Source organism: Capricornis sumatraensis, chromosome 4 (genome assembly GCF_032405125.1).
Source record: "Capricornis sumatraensis isolate serow.1 chromosome 4, serow.2, whole genome shotgun sequence".
NCBI lineage: Eukaryota > Metazoa > Chordata > Mammalia > Artiodactyla > Bovidae > Capricornis > Capricornis sumatraensis.
In genome coordinates this window covers 54,194,038-54,210,820 of record NC_091072.1, presented here as the reverse complement: position 1 = coordinate 54,210,820, position 16,783 = coordinate 54,194,038, and the positions used below count along the sequence as shown (strand labels likewise).

Below are 16,783 nucleotides of genomic sequence, written 5' to 3'. Positions count from 1 at the left end.
GGATGAACCTAAAGCCGATTATACAGAGTGAAATAAGTCAGAAAGAGAAAAACAGTTATTTCATATTAAGCATTTATATATTGGGGGTCTAGAAAGATGGCACTGATGAAATTATTTGCAGGGCAGCAGTGGAGACACAGACACAGAGAACAGACTTCTGGACTCGGCGGCGGGGGGTGGCGCAGGAAGGAGAGGGTGGGACTCAGGGAGAGAGAAACATGGAAGCTTACATTACCATATGTAAAATAGACAGCCAACGGGAATTTGCTGTGTGGCTCAGGAAACTCAAATCAGGGCTCTGTGACAACCTAGAGGGGTAGGACGGGGAGGGATATGGGAGGGAAATTCAAGAGAGGGGACATTTATAACTATGGCTGATTCATGTTGATATTTGGTAGAAACTAACACAATTCTATAAGAAACTATCCTTCAATTAAAAAAAAATTTTTTAACAAAAGAAGTAAAACTTCAGCCAAGAACAGAAAGACAATTAGTAGTCAACTGGCAAAATGGGAGAAAAGATGTTTCAGATGGAATTGCAAGCACATAGACCAGCATGATGGTGGGAGGGTACATGATGTGTTGAAGTAATTAAATTTTTGGTATGGCTGGTAGAGATTGTTGTTCTGAAAATTTAACTCTTGCTGCTTTGTATAAAGTATTAGAGGAGGTCAAGAGAGCAATTCTAATAATGGAAATGTCTAGGTAAGAGATAAATGTAGCCATCTGTGGTTATAATATTAGAGATGAAGGAAAAATTAGTAGATTCAAGTGTTAAGAAAATATTCAAGAAATCGTTCACCTTCCTTTTAACTTTAGTAAAAATAATACAAGTATAATGATAAATGCCACTGATGCTCTATGTGAGTGTCAGAAATTAAAGAGGGAATGATAGGCAGAAAAGCTCACAGACCCCAAATAAAGATAACAGCGGCTCTTTATGATCTCAGCTGTGGTCGCTGCATAGATATGTGGTCCTGTTTATCAGATAACTGAGGTTTTTTTTAATGGAAACTGAAAAGTCATGGTTTTCAGTTTAGTCATAAGTTTTAAATACTGGAACTAGTTTTTGAAGCATTTATGTGGGACAAACACGCCTGCATGACCAAAAGTTCCTGCCTTGAGACCACAAAGCATTTAAATATAATATATTTAATGTATTTATTTAATGGCTCATATGTTACATCAATCTTCCTGCTTTAATATTGCAAAGTGATCACTGGGAAATCTTACAATAGTAAGAAAGCAGAAAAGTAATTTGTTTTTCTCCCCTGATTTGTATAGCTTTATGAACAAATTCTAGCTGAAAATGAAAAGCTGAAAGCACAGCTACATGATACAAATATGGAACTGACAGATCTTAAATTACAATTGGAAAAAGCCACCCAGGTTTGTACATTTTTTCTCTTTGTTACTCTAAAGGTAATGGTTGTCATTTATTCTATCTAAAAGTTGCATTGTAGTTTTCTCTTGTGTTCTGGATGTAAGTTTGGTTATTGATAATAGCTTATTTATTAATAAGGAATCAAGATAATACAGCTTATTGGTAACTTTTATTTTTTCTAACATAGAAGTATAGCTTTATGGTGGAATGTCGAAGTATTTTTAAGCCTTTTAATATCTATGTTGTAGTACATGAAGGATTTTAAATGCTTATTTCCAGCATACCAGATGCAGGAAAGCAGTAAAGGCATCTGTACAGAATCTTGGGCTTCCCAGGTGGCTCAGAGGTAAAGAATCCACCTGTCAGTGCAGGAGAAGCAGGTTCAATCCCTGGGTCAGGAAGATCCCCTGGAGAAGAAAATGGCAACCCACTCCAGGATTCTTGCCTGGGAAGTCCCATGGGCAGGGGAGCCCTGGCAGGCTACAGGCCATGGGATCACAGAAACAGTCAAACACAACTTGGCAAATAACAGCAATAATTACAGAGTCTTCTTAAAGCCATACAAATTTTTTATAATGATTTTTATTCATTAAGAATGTTTAAAAAAAAAACTAATAATAATTCTGAAAGAAGATAACAACCTGGCAGAGATAATTTCAGAAGTGAAAACTTGGATAGCCAAGCAGAACTAGGCCTTAGATCATACACATCCTAGCGTTGTATATACAGTCTAGGATGTGTATGATCTAAGAATTGTTTCCCAAGCTGTTTTTCCATAAAGCACTAGTTCTGGGAAATAGTAATAAGTGCTGTCTCCTCTTCTTCCTCCTCTTCCTTCTCCTGCTCCACTTCAAAACAAAAACAGAAAAGAGCTTTGTGACCCTTGTAACTGAGAAATACTGTATATTCAGTACCTTGGAGATTAAGCTGAGCTGATTTATATGTTAAAGCCTCTAAGGAGTCCTGTAAATTTTAAGGAAGTAAACTTGTTTAATGTTAAACATAAGACTTTCTAGCATAAACACATTTCTACAGTAAACTTTTAGAATCTAGTTTGAAAGCACTCATCTAGAATGGCATCTTCAGCTCTATAAATGAGACATTCTTTTCTTTTGACTAAAGACTCAGGAAATGAAGGTTTACTATGAAGATACACAGAGAAGTACTGCAGAACAAGAGCACATTTCCTAGTGAGGTGTCAGGAAAACTGGGAATGTCATACAAGTTTAAACTTGTTGGCTTATGCTTAAGTCTCATGGTAAACTGGAATGTCATCATTCTAGGTTGCATTAATAGCTTAGTGAGCCACCACAAAATATCATAACTAGTTCCCTGAAAATAGCTTTAGTTCTAGACATCTGGTCATAATATTTTCTAAATAAAAATGCCCATTGTTCCCTACTGTGGTATTCCGTCATTATGGTGATCCTGCTTACTGCCTTCTCTGTATGTTTCTCTGCTTTTCTGCCTACTCTCTTGCCACCTAATTCTTCCTATAAGTTTCTCATTGAAACTCTACAAGAGAGGAGAACTGATAGAATTAGCCAGTTACCATCAACATGGAGCAGTCTTGTTAGTGCCCATGGTTCTGTTTGTGTCCATTTCACAGGACACTGGACAACTCTTGCAAGCTGCCTTTGGGTCAAGTACCAATTTCTGTTCCCATTGACTGTGGTCAGAAAAATAAGTCACTGAATTAGAGTATGAGATATTGAGTAAATATTCAAAATTAATGTCTTAGTTGGAACTTGTGTAAATGTCATTTCAAAACTTTAGGGGTACATGTAAAAATAAAAGTGACAGAATGTTTAACTTTTTGTTTGACTTTATTGAGTTATTTACCCTGAGTATTTAAGTCTACTGTGAATCTGTGTATTTTTTTAAGCATTTCTTTGATAACTATTTATGAATATACATAGTAGTGGAAGTTTTGATAGTTGCATGAAATTTTTCCAAGGAAAACAATCATCTTACTAAGAATTAATCTTGACATAGTAGATTGTGGACAAAATTTTTTTTTATAAAATTCAACAATCATTGGCTGATATGTTTAGTAAGCTAGGGAAAAACAGAATTGGAAATTCCCTAGTGGTCCAGTGGTTGAGCCTCCGCACTTTCACTGCTATGGGCCCAGGTTCAATCACTGGTCGGGAAGCTAAGCTCCTATAAGCTGCACACATGACCGAAAAAGATGGTCTTTTTCATAGTTTTCTGCCAAGGACTGTAGAATCGTTGAATCCTGCGAAAGTTTTTTTTTTTTTACCTAAAAAATTAGCACATGAATCATAAAATTGCTGAACTGTCCCTATATGAAAAAATAAAATGATAATTTTCCATTTAACATTTTATTAATTTATATGTATTTGACACTGTTCCAACAATTTTTTATTTCTTTCAGTTGTTGTTTAATGTCTTTTTAACAATTTTCGATCTTTTTAGCATTTTACTATTCACTTGCACTTGTTTAAGTGGCACATTTAGCCTTTGTTTTGTTTTTCTAGCAATTAAAATATAAATTTAAAGACATCATAAGTATATCAAAATTGGCAGAAACAGTCTCATTTATAATTCTGAATTTGATTTTTAATAATAAGCAACTGAAATACCTAACTTATCTTTTTCCAGAAAGAGTAAGCACAAAAAAAACATAAAACATTTAAACAACAAACTAAGAATTCCCTGGAGGTCCAGCGGTTAGAACTCTGCGCTTGTATTACCAAGGGCTTGTGTTTGATCCCTGGTTGAGGAACTTAAGATCCCATAAGCTGGGCGGTGTTGGTCCCTCCCCCGCTAAAAATCATGAGGACTTCTCTGTCAATCCAATGGTTAGGACTGTGCTCTTCCACTGCAGTGGACACAGGTTCAACCCCTGGTCAGAGAGCTAAAATACCACATGCTGCATGGTGCAGCAAAAAGTCTGTTTAGTTAAAATTTAAAATATATAAAAATAACTAAAACAACAGATTGGATCACCGTGATTGTTGTTATTGTTCAGTCGTTAAGTCATGACCTTTAGACCCCATGGACTGCAGCACGCCAGGCTCCTCTGTCCTTCACTCTCTCCCAGAGTTTGCTCATTCATGTCCATTGAGTCGGTGATGCCCTCTAACTATCTCATCCTGTGCTGCCCTCTTCTCCTTTGCCTTCAGTCTTTCTTGTATGTGTATCTTCACCAGTGAGTTGGCTCTAGGGGTCAGGTGCCCAAAGTGTTGGAGCTTCAGCTTCAACATCAGTCCTTCCAGTGATTATTCAGGCTTGGTTTTCTTTATGATTGATTGGTTTGATCTTCTTGTTGTCCAGGGGACTCTGAGGAGTCTTCTCCAACACCAAGTACAAAAGCATTAATTCTTTGGCACTTAGCCTTCCTTCTGGTCCAACTCTCACTCCATATGTGAGCACTATAAAAACCGTAGCTTTGACTATATGGACTTTGTGGGCAAAGTGATGTCTCTGCTTTTTAATACGCTGTGTAGATTTGTCCTAGCTTTCCTTCCAAGGAGCAAATGTCTTTCGATTTCATGGCTGCAGTCACCACCCTCAGTGATTTTGGAGCCCAAGAAAATAAAATCTGTCACTGTCCAACTTTCCTCATCTATTTGCCATGAAGTGATGAGACCAAATGCGATGGTTTTAGTTTTTTGAATGTTGAGTTTTAAGCTGTTTTTTCACTCTTTTCTTTCACCCTCATCAAGGGGCTCTTTAGTTCCTCTTCACTTTCTGTCATTAGAGTACTATCATCTGCATATCTAACACTGTTGATATTTCTTGTGGCAGTCTTAATTCCAGCTTGTTACTCATCCAGCACAGCATTTTGCTTGATGTACTCTGCATATAAGTTAAATAAGCAAAGTGACCATTTAAATTCCCAATTTACAGCCAGTCCATTGTTCCATGTCTGGTTCTAACTGTTGCTTGACTGGCTTCTCTGGTTTCTCGGGAGACAGATAAGATAGTCTGGTATTCCCGTTTTTTTAATGAATTTTCCACAGCTGCTTGTGATCCACACAGTCAAAGGCTTTCACATAGTCAGTTAAACTATTAGTAATTGCCCTCTGCTCTTCCCTAGTAGCATATTGGACATCTTCCGACCTGTGTGCATACGTAAGTGCTCAGTCGTGTCCAACTCTTTGCGACCCCACAGATTGTAGCCCACCAGGCTCCTCTGTTCGTGCGATTCTCCAGGCAAGAATATCAGAGTGGGTTACCGTTTCCTTCTCCAGGAGATCTTCGCTACCCAGGGGTCAAACCCATGTCTCCAGCGTCTCCTGCACTGGCAAGTGGATTCTTTACCACTGAGCCACCTGGGAATCATTCTTCCAGCCTATGGAGGCTTATCTTCCAGTGTCATATCTTTTTTCTTTTCATACTGTTCGTGAGATTCTCACGGCAAGAATACTGGCGTGGTTTGCCATTCCCTTCTCCAGTGGACCATGTTTTGTCAGAACTCTTTACTATGACCCATCCATCTTGAATGGCACTGCGCAGCATGGTTCATAGCTTCATTGAGTTACACAAGCCCCTTCACCATGAAGGCTGTGATCCAGGAAGGGGAGATGGCCATGATTAGATCTTAATTTATATATTATAACTATAAAAAAGAAATCTTGCAAGAAGGATCAAAGAGTAACTGCTTTACAAACCCTGATGATACAAAAATATGAATGTTGAAAGGATTGACAGAAGAGAAAATTACATCAAGAAATGTTTTTGAGTTGCCAAATTAACGAAATTGTGCTTAATCACGATGAACTGTTTGTGTGTGTGTATATATATGTAGTTTTTTAAAGGATGTTTTGTGGTTAATGACCATAAAAGAGCATTCTTGTTTAGTAGTTAGCAAAAACTGTTCTTGGTAAATTTTTAAAATTGGTTATTCAATACATTGGCTTCTGGGGAATGAACCTTTTGATGAATTCATTTTCAGTAAATTGAACAGGAATCCCAAGGGAAATGTATGAACAGAGGTCATTGTAAATAAAAACTAAGCACTTGCTTTTTTACTGTCCCTGTGCTCAGTACCCACATGCACAGCTCCCTGGTTTTGAGTGCAACATGTGGCTTAAAGCCCCAAAGGTCCTTTTCATCTCGAGATGTCTGTGGTTGACTGTATAGTACAGGAAGCAGAAAACAGAAAAATGAGACCTGAGCTTGCCAGGAAAAGAAAGGCTATGTAGCTGGGATTTCTTATGAGAGATATGATCCTTCTTACCAATTTTGGAACATGGATGATTAGAAAAGGAAACTTCAGAGAAAGAGCTAGCAAGACTAAGAGAGCCATGAAAGAGGAAGAGGCCAGTTTACAGGTCAGACTGCATGGGTGCAAAGGCACACAGTCTGATCCAATCTACATTTCAGTCAGGGTCCTGGAATCTGAGCCTGCGGGCTAGCCTCTCTTCACTGTGTGTAGACAGAGAACTTGCGCATGGGAGGGAAGACTGGGGTGTTTTTGGCTTTATGCCCAGTAGTCAACCATCCTTGCTCCCGGCTTAACTGTAAAGACGAGGCAAAATGATACATAGAGGATGTCTAAGCATTCCTCTAATAAATATTTGTTTTAATTTCGGTACAAATTTTGTTTTCTGTTTTCTTTACTCACACTGTATTATTACTCCTCCTGAATAGCATTACAAGAGCAGAGGAGCATGGCAGGCTACAGTCCATGGGGGCATAAGGAGTCAGACACCTGTGCGCACACACACATGCACACACACACACAGAGACACAGTTACTATGATCCTCTCCCCTTCCCCATCTTTATTGCACTTACATCTCTTTATGTTTCTTACCTCCTTACAGAGACAAGAAAGATTTGCTGATAGGTCACTATTAGAAATGGAAAAAAGGGTAAGTATTGATCTTAATGAATCATTTTCCCCCTTTATTTTTTGTATAAGCAATAATAGGTTTTCTTTAGTTTTGTTTTTATGGACGGTAGTTTTAATTAGTTTAAATTGATATTTATTAATTTGACTATGAATGTTTTCTAGCTTATCCTCTTTATAGAGTCTTACAGGGTAAAATTACCTTGTTAAATAAAATTTAATTTAATGTGTTATTCTTTTAATGGACCAAAAAACATATCTTAATTCTGAAACATACACACTGTGGTAGTGAATCTGATATTTTTAAAATACCATTTATCTCTCTCTGATTGTCTGTGTTGATATTCTTAAAACACATTAATCATATATACATTTGGTTTAATTCTTTGCAAAAATAAAATACTTCCATTATTAAAGTTTTTTAAGGTATGGAGACCAAAGCTTTGAATTCTTTTTAAAGTTAATTTAATATTTAATTTTGAGTTTAGATATTTAACTTAAGCAGGCTCTTTTAAACCAAAAAATTAGTATAAGAAAATCCTTTTACCATTTTATGTCTTTCTACAATTTCTTGTCTGGCTGTGATATATTCACTTGTATTTTTCTCCCTTTATTATTACTATTATTGCTCAGGGATCTGGCAGTGGGCATAGGAATAACTCCACAAGTTTAGTCTGAACAGTTGAAGATGTATATAAATGATCAAAAGTAAATGGAAAAATGCTTAAAGAGTACCTGTAACACTACTGAGCAGTGGCTAGATTTTCAAGGTTTCAGCCACAGAAGAAGTTACATACTGTGGAGCTGTGATCTCTAGATCAAAGAGAGTCAAGAGTACTTGGTATATTTTCTTCCATTCCATTTCAAAAATAGCCAACTTACCTTTTTAAACCCCCTAAAAAGGAGAAAAATGATATAAATGCAGAATCATAGACAAAAAGTTATCTATGTCATTTACTAAATTGTAATGTGTAATAACTGCTAGTTTTATTATGATTTCATCAGGTTTTAGAAATCATTGTTCTAGGCTTTTTGAAAACCTATTGATCTAACTTGTAATTGCTAAATTTTAGCATCAATTATATTAAATGTAATGTTAGACATCACAGTATAACTTATGGAATTTTATATCCAAGATATGTAGAAATAGTGAAGAAATGTTTTCAGTTCTCCTTTATCCATACTAATAGTTGGGGTGAAAGACATGGATTACCATATACTTCAAATATTATTTGTTTCTGAGATAGTCACATTTTGAAAGAATATCTAATTTTTTGTGAAAATGTGTTTATTACAAAAATTTTAGCAAAAGATGAAAGTAAAATCTCCCTATCATGCAGAGATAAGTGATATTTTTCATCTAGGCTTATGCATTTAAATAATATACCCATGTTCATATTCTGACATTCCCACCTGACCTTTTTCTGCCTGTCAAATGCAGATAAATTACAAAGCAGTCAGTCTACTCTCAGTTTTAACAGACGTTGGTAGTCATAGTACTGATAATAACTGCTAACTTTCATTTAGCACTGTCTTACATACCAGGCAGGCACTGAGTTAAGCACTTTATATGCGTTTTTTTCTCTTAACCATATTTTTAAATGGTAACAACTTTCTCAGATATAAGAAATTGCCTGCAACTTTACAGTTGGCAGTTTGACAATTCGATATAGTGTTCTTGTCTTGCTTTACCACTAATTAGTTAAAATCTTGAAGACACATAATAAAATTAAGGCTGATGAGGGTGTTCCCTGCAGCTGGAGGAAATTTTCTATTGCTGATATTGCACACAGTTATGAGGATCAAATATTACATGTCCTGGTATTTGAAAAGTGCGGTAGTTTTTATGAATGAGTTGTGGCTGTACTGTTAACTAGGAGAAAGTTCTTTTTATCAAAAATAACATTTTTGTCTTCCTAATAATGTTTAAACATGCTAATATAATAGAAAAACACGATACTTATAAGCCTATGAATAGGATTCCATCTGTTTTTTAAAATCACATACCCTAAAAATGTTAACATTTACAGTAAATGTACTGCTTTACTAAGTATCAGCATTGATTATTAATCTGGGAAAGAATGTCTTGGAAATAGTGTCAATGTGATTAAACTAAATTTAAATGGTTTGTATCTGAAAGGTGACCGGCAAGAGTCAGTATCTTCTCGGCGGTATGACCTAACCAAAGTTTTAAGCACATTAATTACTGCTGCTTGCTTCTTGCATAACACCCTAGAATGCTTACTATTTAAGGGAGGATAAAAGTGCACACTGCAGTAATATACTGTATGTTGCCTTTGCCTGTCACTCTTTGAAACGAAGTGGTTTAAAATAAATGCTACAGTTGCTTCTTTATTAGATTCACTGCATTAATGCTACACAGAGTATAAAACTAAATACAAAGCTCTAAAGTCGACTGGACAGATGATGACTAGTAGACATTGTGGGTGGAGGGATAACCATCTTTTAGACTGTTTTGAAATTTTAAAATACACATACTTGAGTCACGTTTGCTTCTTGCTTTTTCTGCTTCTTATCACTGTAGAGTAATTGCATCTCTGTGTGAGTTTTTTTTTTTTTTTTCGTTTTCTGTGCAATCTTCAGTCTTGAGTAGCAGTTTACTCTATCCCTAGTTTTATGTAAACTAAAAACAGTTTGAACATGTTATGTGGCATTTTACCAGAAGGTCAAAGCTTTAAAAAAAGAGCTTATAGGAAGTAGTAAAGTAATGATCTTCATATTTATTTCTCTCAAATTTTGGAGAGCTCTTTACACATCACTGGCATCACATCCTTTTCTACACTGCTCCTGATTTGATTGTTTATCCTAAAGTGTCACTGTTTCACAATTTAGAAGAAAATTTAGGAGTATAATAATTATATCAGTAACATTAATACCTTAAATTCATCTAGGAACGAAGAGCTCTAGAAAGAAGAATATCTGAAATGGAAGAAGAGCTGAAAGTAAGTAAACAGTGCTGCGGTGTAAACTCAGTTTCACAGTGCTATAGACATTGTGTTCATGCATTGTTCCCAGAGTTGCTCATGCACTTCGTGAGTTATCTATGTCTTGTGCTTCTATTTCTTCCTAAAGTCAGGTTTTAGGTGAGCTAGAAAAGTATTTAAAACTCAAATTCTTTTGTTAATCTGTTTTTATGGCACTTTTGATGTTCAGGTATAGAATAAATAAGATGATATTGACTAAGATTTGGAATGTATCATTTATTCTTTACATTTCAAATATTCTGTTCCCTGGGGGGAAGATGGTAAATGGGGATCATGCAAAAATGTTCTTTGAAAATGAAGGACGTTAGAGTAGTGGACAGAGGTACAGTTTATTGAACTCTGCATCACCTGTGAAAATAGACTGGTTTTGAATATTGGAAGGTACATTCTTTGCAGGTAGAAAAGCATAATATAATTAATTGATTAGCTCTTATTACACTGGCTTGTATAAAATAATATTATAAATTAATGAACTAATGCAAAGGATATTATGCCCATAGAATTAGAATTTTAAGATTTAAATGTTTTTCTATTGAATTATTAACCAAATAAGAAACCATCTTATTGGAACATTATTGAATACCTTTGGAGAAAATGTTTTTGGATTTTGTTTGTTTGTGTATTTCGTTTGCTAAGATTCTAGAACTGCGCTGTTTACTTATATAAATTTCATGGAATATTCTCTTAAGACTCTTAATTTTTTCTTCTTATATTTGTTGCCTATGATTCTTATATTTTCATTGTACTCTTCCACTTTCTTATTTTTTATTTTCTATTTCTTTATGTTCTGATTCCTGCAGAATCTGCACCAAATAAAGCAAATTCAAACTCTGAGAGAGTTAAATGAGCGACTGCTGGCTGAGAATAGGGCCTTGACAAGAGTGGTAGCCAAGCGCTCAGGGTTCTGTAGGCAACTGCAGTCTGTGAATCTATAATTTATAGTTTCATCATTTCTTCTTAGTAGAGCCAGGCAGGTGTTCTTGTATTAGTAAGCGTGTCTTGAGCTCACTTTTACAAATTAATGCCATTGTGTCTGGAACTTGTCATGTAACTGTTTAATTGTGCATGGCTTCTCAGAATGTTAGAAAGTGTCACTAATTGTGTATTGTGACTGATAAGCTGCAGTAAACTAAGGGAATGATCTCAGCATTTAGATAGAAGACTTATCTGTACTTCTACAAAGCTTGTGTACATTTTTGGCTCTTAAAATGTTTTAGTACTTAAAAATATGACTTTAATTCTTTACTAGAAAATGGAACACAAACAGTGGTATTTTATATATAATTAATATATGTAGAAGCTGAAGATTAAACATAAATTACCTGCTTTTCAAAATAATGTCATTTAAGTCAGAACCATCTTAATTAATATTACTCAGTTCTCTATTCTAGAGGTATCATAAAATATAGTAATCTGAAGTTTATCCTAATAGTATATTTTTATATATTTTATTATATTTTATATCCATACATTCAGAGCACAGGTTAAGAATTGATTGGTTCCACATAAAGTTAAACTTCTCATGAAGATTTTGCATAAGATAGTTTTGCAGGTAGTTTTACTTTTATCTAAACTGATAACCTAGTACATTTTGAAAGCTGAGGAAAGAGACCTAATTATCTTGGAAAGTATGTTTTAATGTCCAAAATATAAGCTATTCCATTTCCTATCAAATCTGGCAGAGCACATGTCATTTAAATCATTCTTAGTAGAAAACCCAATTAACTTACAGTGTTTCCACCCCCTCCTTCACTTTGTCTATAAAAAATAAAAAATATTTGATACGTTTTCAGGGTGTAAGGGTGTGTTTTTTGATTTACTCCAAACACTAGTAGTATTTTCTATGCTTGGATATTTTAAGAAATTCAGACTTATTACTTTGGCTTATAAATTATTTTAGTCTAATGAGAGTAGTAATTGCTTTATTATCATTTAATTGAGCACCTATCTTGGATCAAACATTATGTACAAGTCTGACTCCCTCAAAACTTCCCTAAATAATCAGGTTTTCTTGTGGAGTAACAGTGTGGATTGAGGTCTGATGAAACAAAGCAAAAGGCCTTAATTTAGGCTAACAGAAACTCTTAAAGGAATTCCCTTTAAGAGCCTGTCCTAACATAAAAACAGTCTTCCTTTCCTTGGCTGCTCTAATATGGTATGCTTGTGAGTCATGATGTCAAGTGATTCAGTACATTTCAGTTGATAACTTCGGGAGAATAAACCTTTCATTTCATCATTTATTAAACTAATTAGCTTCACAAATTGTGGGGAGGGGCCTCTTTCTTCCTGATACATGTTTTAGTCCTTAGAAGTATCTATAACTGACAAAGCTTGTTCATGTGTCTTGTGGCAAACATAACATTTAAAGAGGAATGCTGAATCTTATTATTGAATTCAAACGTTTTCTTCTGTTTTTCCTCTCACAGATGTTACCAGACCTGAAAGCGGACAACCAGAGGCTAAAAGACGAAAATGGGGCCTTGATCAGAGTTATAAGCAAACTTTCCAAATAAAAAAGCAGCAAGCAATGGAGTTGCACATGTTAGTAGCCCAGTGGACCATAATTGACCGTCACTGGAGACCTGGGAAGAAGCCTTGGAGACTGTCATTTTTGGATATCCTGCCAAATGCCCTCTTATCTAGGAGTTTTGTTTAATTTTCTGTGTTTTTTTTTTCTTGTATCAAGACCATTGTTTCATGTTAATGCAGCTGCTGAGAAGAATTTTTTTTATGACTGAGAAAACTTGTTTACAGCTCCAGCATATAAGGAAAGTGTTCAAGGCCAGATATGCCTCAGATATTTAACCAGTAAGCCTTAGTTGTACATAAATACTTTTGTGTCAACAAAAACTCAGCTCTCACAGAAGACAGTTATTCAGCATTTTTTTGATGTGCCACAGTTTCCAGTTTTTCAATATTTAATTTTATTTTATTTTGTTTTGTTTTTTGCTTTACATCTAAGTTTGGGTTTGTACCTTTTCCTTCTAACTCTTCATGTGGCAGACTTTCTGTCGTCTCACAGCTTTCTCACTTACAGAAAGGAACGCTTGCTCCTCTGCAATCATTGTCATATATTAGGCTAATGCTGTTGCCCCCACCTGGAACTGAATTGCTTGGTGGAACATTTGCTTTCACTGTTTGTGCAATATGCATTTATTCCTTTTATGAATGCTTTAAAGTCAATTGAGATTAGATTCTTTTAAGTCCTATTTTCTGCCTTCATTGGTCACTTTTTTGTTTTTGTTTGTTTTTTATTATTGTAGTATAAGATGTTAGGTTCTGTAATCTTCACATTCATTTTAGCAGGTACTGAGTGATGCTGTATATATAAATAAGTGTATTGTTTGATTTTTAGACCACCACATGGCATGCTTGACTATTATTTCAAATGTCTGTTAATGCAAAGTAGGCTACTCCATAATAGTGTTAAGAACAAAACTTACTAACAAAGTGATATAAAGACTTAAATTAACACATTATGTGGAGCCCTATCTTTACAAAAGTTTTCTACTGTAAAATGCTTTTACTTTTATTTGCAGTTTTCATTTGATAGTATTCAACCATAATTAAAGTTGCATAAGATAATTGCTTCACATTTCACGTACCTATATTTATCTGAGTGCTGTCTAAAACTGTTGTGCTAGCCAAAGTAATGCTCTGAAATCATTTGCAGACTTAACCCGTGAGTTCATGTTAAATGCACTGTTATTGCCATGTGAAGAGGCATTGACTTTGATACCACCATCATGTTCAGACCATTTTATACATTTCAGTGGCCTTTTTTAAAAAAGAAAAGCAAAACCAAGTAAATAGTGAAGATGGCATTTATTTGGACAAATAGCTTTTATATTTTCATTAAACCATGCAAAAAGTACTATATCTTTCTGGCACATAACTGTCTCCTTAACCACTGAACAGTTCAGCCATTTGAATAAATTGTACATTGTAAAGCTTATAGTAGCTAATTGTATTATTGATTGTATTGTATACTATATTAAATGTGAATTTGTACCCCTTCATTTTAAAAGGTCATTGTGTTCTACTGCCTATTTTAGATTACGTTGGGGTTGGGAAAGGGTGTTTTGGTAAGCAGGATTTTAAGTCCTCTCTTGATTGGTTTTATGAAGATATAAGGTTATGCTCTTACTACCAAGCTCAGGATTCTTGATTTTTAAAGGTACAAGGATAGTTGTGGGAATTTATTTTTGGTTACATTTGAACTGTATGAATGGTGGGTCTGAATATAGAGAATTTCCATGGTCTTATGTGGACGTAAAACACAGATAATTGATCAGTTTGAGTGACTGCAACATATTCTGGTTGCACAACAGTTGGGCATGCTAAGGATTATATTTGTGAAGTTTGGATGCCTGTGAAGAATGATTAAATACGTGTTTCTAATATTTTAGTGTTTTGTATTTAGGTTATTTATTCTTTGTATCTAAAACTGAACAGCTACTGTGCTATATTGATTTTATTGGTAGTATTGAGCAGACCTTGTTTCTGCATGAAACTAGTTGCAAAACCCACTATTTTGGAAATAAAAATGTATTTTGACATATACAAATAAAATGAATAAAACTATTTTAAATGTGTGAACTTTTACTGAAGACGTTTAAAACTTTGTTCTGATATTTAAATTCTGCATGGGTATCTTCACTAACTGCTTTACTTGGATTCCATTGGAATAATTTTTGAAATTGTAATATTGTGATAACTTGCACAACATTGTACATGCACATCTGTAAATTTAAGCTTAATTGCCATATTTATGCAATCTGTGTATCAATTTGAACAAATGTTTATATATTTTACATAAAGCTATCTGTGTGCAGAATCTGAGAACTAGTTTTTTTATAAGTGGGTAAAGAATAATGATGAAAGTGAGTTTCAAGATAGTAGCTTTGTAAGCATAAGACTTCATTTACCTAAGTATTTTGTGGCTTCTAAATTAAACCTGTGCTTTTTCTTAATTGCAGAGATAGACTTGGGAATACAGATAAAGATAATATTCCAGTGAAATGTAAAGTAGTAGATCATTCTCCAAACTAGAACTGTCCTAAATTCAACCCCAATCTAACTATACATCTGTAAGTAGATAAGAGACATCTCTGCTCTGGGAACTTTGGTAGAAGACTTGCAGTGGTAAAGCCTATGTTTAACAAATTAATACAGCAAGACTTGAATTCTCGTTTCCACAACCAGTACTTTCCCTGTGCATGCTTACAGAATGATAGATAGTCCTGTTGTTTTTCCTGCATACAGAAAAGAATTTCACATGCAAATATGTCAAACCAAAAGCAAAACGGCTATAGAACTATCTAGGAGAGTATTCATATCAAAAGTAAAGTAGAAATTCACTAATTCAGTAGGCTGCTTTATTCTTTTGCTTAAGGGTTTATTAGCTCAGTTGCTCAGTCATGTCCGACTCTGTGACCCCATGGACTGCAGTACACCAGGCTTCCCTGTCCATCACCAACTCCCGAAGCTTGCTCAAACCCATGTCTATCAAGTCAGTGATGCCATCCAACCGTCTCATCTCTTTCGTCCCCTTCTCCTCCTATTACCACTTAGTCTTTCCCAGCAAATCTGAAACAATCATGACTCCCAGTGTCAGCACTCAATGAGTGGTGTAAGAATCAAATATCCAGAGGTCAGATTGTTTCCAGACTAGTACATTGTATTTCCCATAAGAAATAACAGCCTTGTAGGTTGTCCTCCACTTTGTCATTATAAGCAGAATACAGAACTAACTCTCTGACCAGTTTTTAACAATCCATTAGTCATATCTTGCTAGAGAAAACCTTTGGTTGCAAAGATGAAAGCTGACTGATAAGCAGTCTTTTCTGTGATGTTCCATATTTTATACTGTGGGTGGTCTCTGTGTCAGGGAGTGCATATGAGAAATGTCCAAAAATGGTTGGGTGTAGAATGAAGTACTTTATTTTCCTATTAAGTATCTTTAAGTAGCTAAGTATGGTTCTTGACTTTCATTTTAGAAAGGGTCTCTGGGGTTATGTGCTATGAAACAACAGAGTGCTTTCTTTGGTGTCATGTTGCTGTTCCAAGCCCACCAGATGATCAGATTACAAAGTAATAAATTTAAAAACATAGGAGCCAGAAGTTTAAAATTCTATAATAAAATGACATAAGTAATTCTTACTACTGTAACTTAAAACTTTATTACAAGTTTTCCAAAGTTTATTAGAAGTAGGCATTTTTGAGCCAGGTTGTCCCAGCTTGTCATTGCTTAAATTTCAGTAAACATACAGGTTATAGACATTAACTGTCTTTTAATTAATTTTAAAAAGCTGATGAGGAAAAGAAAGGGAAATGTGAGAAGAAATGAGCAGTCTTAGATTGTGTCCTGGATAATATTCAGTTTGTAGGACCTGTGTTTTGTCTTACAGGTCTAATGAGAATGGAAGTGGAAAAGAGAAGGATTTACCTTCTCTCCCCTTCCCCACACTCAAATTACTCTCATAGGTTTGTTTTGATACAGGTCTGTTTCAATGGGCTATCTAGTTTGATCTTTAAACAACAGGCTGGGTGGCTATCGGTGAGAAAGCTGA

The 16,783-nt window shown here is 35.0% G+C and overlaps 1 protein-coding gene across 3 annotated transcripts in view; it reads left to right on the top strand.

Moving 5' to 3' along the window:
• Positions 1-14,935, top strand: part of PPP1R12A (protein phosphatase 1 regulatory subunit 12A) — a 165,649-nt gene extending 150,714 nt beyond the window's left edge. For 2 of the 3 annotated variants that reach the window (XM_068971175.1, XM_068971173.1), the window contains 4 exons: positions 1,285-1,389; positions 7,181-7,228; positions 10,119-10,169; positions 12,638-14,935. In XM_068971175.1, the coding sequence (XP_068827276.1) occupies positions 1,285-1,389; positions 7,181-7,228; positions 10,119-10,169; positions 12,638-12,724 (291 nt within the window). In that variant the 3' untranslated portion in view covers positions 12,725-14,935. The remainder of the gene's footprint in view (positions 1-1,284; positions 1,390-7,180; positions 7,229-10,118; positions 10,170-12,637) is intronic. The other variant, XM_068971174.1, reaches the window with a different exon arrangement.
• Positions 14,936-16,783: the final 1,848 nt, after the last annotated feature.